The sequence below is a fragment of the Elephas maximus genome, chromosome 3, assembly GCF_024166365.1.
Source record: "Elephas maximus indicus isolate mEleMax1 chromosome 3, mEleMax1 primary haplotype, whole genome shotgun sequence".
Lineage (NCBI taxonomy): Eukaryota > Metazoa > Chordata > Mammalia > Proboscidea > Elephantidae > Elephas > Elephas maximus.
In genome coordinates, this window is record NC_064821.1 from 206,457,380 (window position 1) to 206,463,183 (window position 5,804).

The 5,804-nt window shown below is 41.6% G+C and overlaps 1 protein-coding gene across 1 annotated transcript in view; it reads right to left on the minus strand.

Annotated features, from left to right (window-relative positions):
* The window catches only part of TMCO1 (transmembrane and coiled-coil domains 1), a 56,620-nt gene extending 51,520 nt beyond the window's left edge, over window positions 1-5,100 (minus strand). Inside the window, exons 1-2 of the mRNA XM_049881120.1 lie at window positions 4,872-5,100; window positions 4,367-4,444 (exon numbers count right to left, since the gene is read on the minus strand). Of these exons, the coding sequence (XP_049737077.1) occupies window positions 4,367-4,444; window positions 4,872-4,941 (148 nt within the window). The 5' untranslated portion in view covers window positions 4,942-5,100. The remainder of the gene's footprint in view (window positions 1-4,366; window positions 4,445-4,871) is intronic.
* Window positions 5,101-5,804: the final 704 nt, after the last annotated feature.

Sequence of the window (5,804 nt, forward strand, 5' to 3'; positions counted from 1 at the left end):
CATCAAAGATTCTACAGACTTCTCTTGCCTAGATCCATACCAAATTCTGAATACAGAATGTCAGAAAAGACTAATTATATGGGTTCAAGAGATCTCTTTAAAACGTTAAAAAGCAAAGATGTCACCTTGAGGACTAAAGTGCATCTGACACAAGCCGTGGTGTTTTCAATCGCCTCATATGCACGCAAAAGCTGGACAATGAATAAGGAAGACTAAAGAAGAACTGACGCCTTTGAACTGTGGTGCTGGCGAAGAATAATGAATATACCATGGACTGCCAAAAGAATGAACAAATCTGTCTTGGAAGAAGTACAACCAGAATGCTCCTTGGAAGCAAGAATGGCAAGACTAGGTCTCACATACTTTGGACATGTTGTCAGGAGGAATCAGTCCCTGGACAAGGACATCATGCCTGGTAAAGTAGAGGGTCAGCGAAAAAGAGGAAGACCCTCAACAAGATGGACTGACACAGTGGCTGCAACAATGGGCACAGCAACAATTGTGAGGATGGCACAGGACCAGGCAGTGTTTCATTTTGTTGTGCACAGGGTCACTATGAGTCGGAACTGACTCGACAGCACCTAGCAACAACAACAATAATATCTGGAATTAAAACTTCAGTGCATAGAGGGAATTCATCTTATATTCTTCCTTTTAAATATCCCCCATGCTAAATACAGTTTCCACTTGATTATCAATTCCTAGAAGATAGGATCTATGCCTATTCATTTTGTACTGCACTTATCACGGTAAATATTACATGTGTAATATAAATACAAGCAATCAATCATATTTGTCAACTGATCATATAAATGAAAATAGGACATACATATTGAGTGTAGATAGACTGCCTAAAGTAGAGAACGTAAGAACATAAAACATGCCATGAGTCATTCCAGTTATCACCAACCTACTTCACACTTATTTTCAAAGCATACTAAGCAATTATATTAAAAATTACAATTATGAAAACTTTGCCTGGCAACTATAGTACTTTGAATTTAGGTACAGAGGGAAAGAGACTTTTAATTTATTTCTACAATGCAGATAATTAAAGTCACTAATTATCTTTAATTAGTGGGACACTAAATAAGCCCAACATCTTGAGGGCAAATCCATGTTTATATAAATAATAAAGTCTAAGGATATTTAGCCAAATTTGAAGCTAAACTCGTTTTGTATTTTGTGAGACTATGCAATGATACCTGTGACATGAAGAAACTAGTATTTGCATGTCATTGCGTACTGGCTAATTAGCATATGATCACAGCAGAAAAACCTCACAAAACATATGCAATGTTACACTATAGACAACTTATTCTTCATTCAGTAAACTTCTATCAAGTATCTAATTTATACCAGGCACTTTGTTACAGTACAGTGGGAACACAATGGCCTTTCCCTCTTAGAAACTGCAGTTTAGTTAGAGAGACACTATTCTAATAATCATCATAATCATACCAAGGTGAAATTGCAATTATCACAAGTGATCTAAGGAGAGGCATATGGATAAATTAAAGTCTATGGCAGGAAGATAGGAGCCTATCTGGGAGGCTAGATAAGGCTTTGAGATCTGCAGAATGAGTAGCAGTTTACTAGGCAAAAGGAGAAGAGAAAATTATTCTAGAGAAGAGTAAATACAAGGCTCCACAGTAGAAAAAAGCAAGACCAATACAAGGGATGGAAAGAGAGCCTGAGGGACTAGACAACAGAGAGCAAGGGAGAGCATGATACAAGATGTGGGTAGAGAGGGAGGGAGGAGCCAGACCATACTGGGCATTGCAGGCCACATCTTTATCCTAAAAACAAGGGGAAGAAATTGAAGGGTTTTAAGAAGCGTAACTAGCATAATCAGATTTGTGTTTTGAGAAATTACTCTAGTTGTACTGTAGAGAGCAAATCTGAGTGAATGCAGGTAGGCAAGTGAGGAGGCTATTGCAGCAAATCAAATGAGACATGACAGAAGTTTGGACTCGGTGGTGATGGCAGAGATGGAGATGCGGAAAGATTTGAAAACTATTAAGGAGGCCAATAGTAACAGGGTGTGATAACAGACTGTTTATATGGAGTGAGAGAAGATTCAAATCAGCAAATATTTATTAGATCTCTACTCTGTGCCAGGAACTATTTTGGGTGCACGGGATAAATCAGAAGAAGAACCCTGAGCTTTCATTCTAGCAAGTGGAGATAAACAATAAGCAATAACACAATAATAAGTACATGATACAGCACATTAAAAGGTGATAAGAATTATAGGAGACCAGGAGTAGTAAATGGTAGAGGAGATGGGCAGGTCGCAGTTTTAAATAGGGTACTCAAGTTAAGTCTCGCTGAGGGGAGCTTTGAACTGATTTGAAGAAGGTAAGAGGGTTAGTCAAGCAGATATTGTAGGGAAAAAACATTGCGGGCAGACGGAACAGCCAGTAGAAAGGCCCTAGCACAAGAGTGTGGCTGGTGTGTGGTAACAAAAGCAATCAGACCAGTGTGAGTGGAACAGAGTGAGGAAGAAAGAACATCAGAGCAATAGGAAGAGGAAGCTTTGCAGGCCACTGTAAGGACTTTGGCTTTTCTTCTGAGTGAAAATGGGGCATCATCACAGGGTTTTGAGCAGAGGTGTGACATGATCTGATAGCCTTTTAAAAGGATTATTCTGCCTATTATCTTGAGAAAGGACTTCAGGGAGAAAGTGATACCTATTGGAGGGTACTGCAATAATTCAGGCAAAAAATGATGGTGGCTTAGACCACGATGGGTAACAGTGGAGATGGTGAAAATGGTCAAATTCTGTACATATTTCAAAAGTAACTCAACTGTATTTACGGACAGACAGGAGGCAGTTTGCGAGAGAAGAATCAAAGACAAGTACACAGGGATTGCAGCCTGAGCAATCAGAAGGGCAGAACTGCCATTGACTGAGATGAAGAAGGCTGCAGAGAAAGCTGGCTTGGAAGCGAGGAACAAGAGTTCAGTTTTGGACATGTTGGGCTTCAGATGTCTATTAGACATTCAAGTGGAGATAACAAATTGATAGTTGGATATTTGAGTCGTATATAGAGGAGAAAGAGGTAGAGATATAAATGTGTGGGTCACTGGCGAATAGCGTACATAAATGAATGCACCAAGACAGTGAGTACAGAGAAAAAAACCTAAAGTTTAGGTCACCCCAAAACAGGAGCTCAAGGAGAGCAGCCAACAAGGAAATTATAAAAGAATGACCAGTGAGATAAGAGGAAAACCAAGAGAGGGTGGTGTGCCCTGGAAGCCAAATGAAGAAAGTGTATCAAGGTTTCTGGCTGGCGTTACTGGAATCTTTAAGCTAACACTCACCAAAACAAGGAAATCCTGCAAGAAGATCTCATTCATGGAGGTGAAGATCACAAACTTGGTTTTAAATATGCTGAGGAGCATTATCAACATTGAGTAATAGAAGGAATGGAAAACTGTAATTTAAAAACTGAGTTTAGTCACTAATTCTTTGCTTGCCCTGAGAAGTCATTTAACCTTTCTGAGCCTCAATCTTCTTTTATAAATATAAATCTCCTTTTACAAATATAAATGTTTATATGATTACTACAAATGGCTCTTGTGTGAATCAAATGAGATGCTTTAATTAAGAAAATTTCAAATTCTTATGCAGACATACAGAAAAATCATAGAATACAGAAAGCCAAAGGAATTTTTAAAAGAAAAGGGTAATCATTACAAGGAATAAAAACAGTCAAAGCCAAATTGGGCCTAGGAAGAATCTTTCAAATTATACCCCTAACTACCCCTCTGATCAGCCCCTTCAGCTGTGTCCTGTGGAATTCCTGTTTTATTTCAAAAACAACAAGGTCTATTTCTTCTTAAATTTTTCTTCAAACACACCTTCAACCTCCTTAAACAACTGAAACTTGGCTTCTCCCTGAAGACACCACTTTTCTTGACATGGGTCATAAGGAACTGTCATTCTCCAAACACACTTTGTACGTTAAAATTTCCACATTTTTACTCATGCTATTTCTGTTGCCTGGAATTTCCTTCCCCCACCTCATTATTCAAATTCTAATGGTCCATGAAGGGCTACAAGACCATCTGCATGGTGAAAGCTTCCACGGTCCCTCACAAAGGAGTGGGATTTCTTCTTCAGAACCACTACAGCACAAAATATGTACTTCCCATGACACTTAATCCTTTTTAGTTTGTATTATATTTTTTTGCATACAAATCTTATATTTTTAAACGGACTTCAATTCGAATCTGATTCATCTCTGTATTCCTGTAAAGTTCTTTATCAAAGTTGGTGCTTCTAAAATATTTACGCTGAACATGCACTCAATAAGTTTGACATGTTGAAACCGTTTTTAAAGGATGTGGCCATACTCACATTTTTTACTCTGCTTTTCCACTTCTGCCTTCAGTCTCTTGTATTTGTCTGTCCTGTAAACCAGGACCCAAGTTATGCCTGAAAAATAAAAGTAACATGTTCACAGGGAACTATCTGGGACTGTCACGACAAACTGTTAACAGCGGTCACCGTTAGGGAAGGAGGGATATCAACTTTTTGCTTTATGTTTACCCGTTGTTAACTTTTTTCAAACGTAAAGACAACTGACTTCCAAACCAAAACAACTGTTAACATGATGTAAAGGTGTCTACACATACAGGGAAGTGAAACCTACCCACGACCAAAGAAATTAGGCACAATCAATTTCACACTACCCCTCCTGCTCCTGCTCAGGAGTTGCCCCGAGGTCCCCTGCAGTACAGTACATGAACTTCCCAAGCAAGAAAGGGACGCGACCTTACTTCCCCGGTGACACGAGGGTCCCCCGACCTAAGATCCTTCCCCCCGGGGAGGGACCGAACGTCAGAGAAGTAGCCGTTCTCACCCTCAGCGAGAAGAGCCGTACACACAGAGATAAAAACGATGAGCAGTGTGTCGGCGAACATGGTGCTCATCTTGCACCTCCGTCCCTGCACTCCCACCCGCGAGGAGGGAACCACTCTAGAGGCAGGAAAAGTGAAGCTAAACGACTTCCCTAGACCACCGAGTAGCACACCGACTCTGACAGCTTAGACACCCCACTTCCGCTTCCGGGGCACAGTGCCGGAAGCACTCGTTCCGAAGACTTGTGTGGCTGCCGCTTAGCTAGCGGAAACCAGCCCCCAGCATCTGGAGCGGAAGAACTGGCGCTGCGGCGTGATCTCGCGAACTTTGAAATTGAGCAACTGAGGGCGAGTTGGCGGCGACGGTGACATCTGCCGGTGGCATTTACTTGTGGTTTTGCTGCGTCGCGCCGCCTTGTCGGCCCCAGTCCAGTTATTTGGGCTGGTCTGGACTTCTGTCTCAGCCCCACTTCTGGGGCCGGTTCAGCCTAGGTTTGCCGTAGTAAAGTAGAAAGATAGACTTCCGCAAGCACGTCCTGAAGGCCTGAGTTAGGTACCAGGCCACCGACTTGGAGCTGGGGACGGGAAAAGGAAGTCATCGTGGACTGCTGGATTCTAGGAGCTCACGTCCTAGCGAAGCAGAGAATCTTGTACATGCGGTGTGATTAGGGTTTATGATAGAGGTATGAGCAGAATGCTGCGCTGGCACAGCTGAGAAAACACTTCACTGGTGGGAAGGAGGTGCTCAGAAAAAACTAATGAAAGGAATTGAAGCAGTGCCTTAGAGTAGGAGTGACTTAGGAGAAAGAAAAGAAGGACTTTCCAGACAAAGAGGAAGGCAAAAACACGGACGCTTGTGTAATAAGCAGTGAGTGGTGCGTCTAGAGAAGAGGCCGGAAACCCAAATGCCCACAGTAGTGAGATAATGTAAGTGA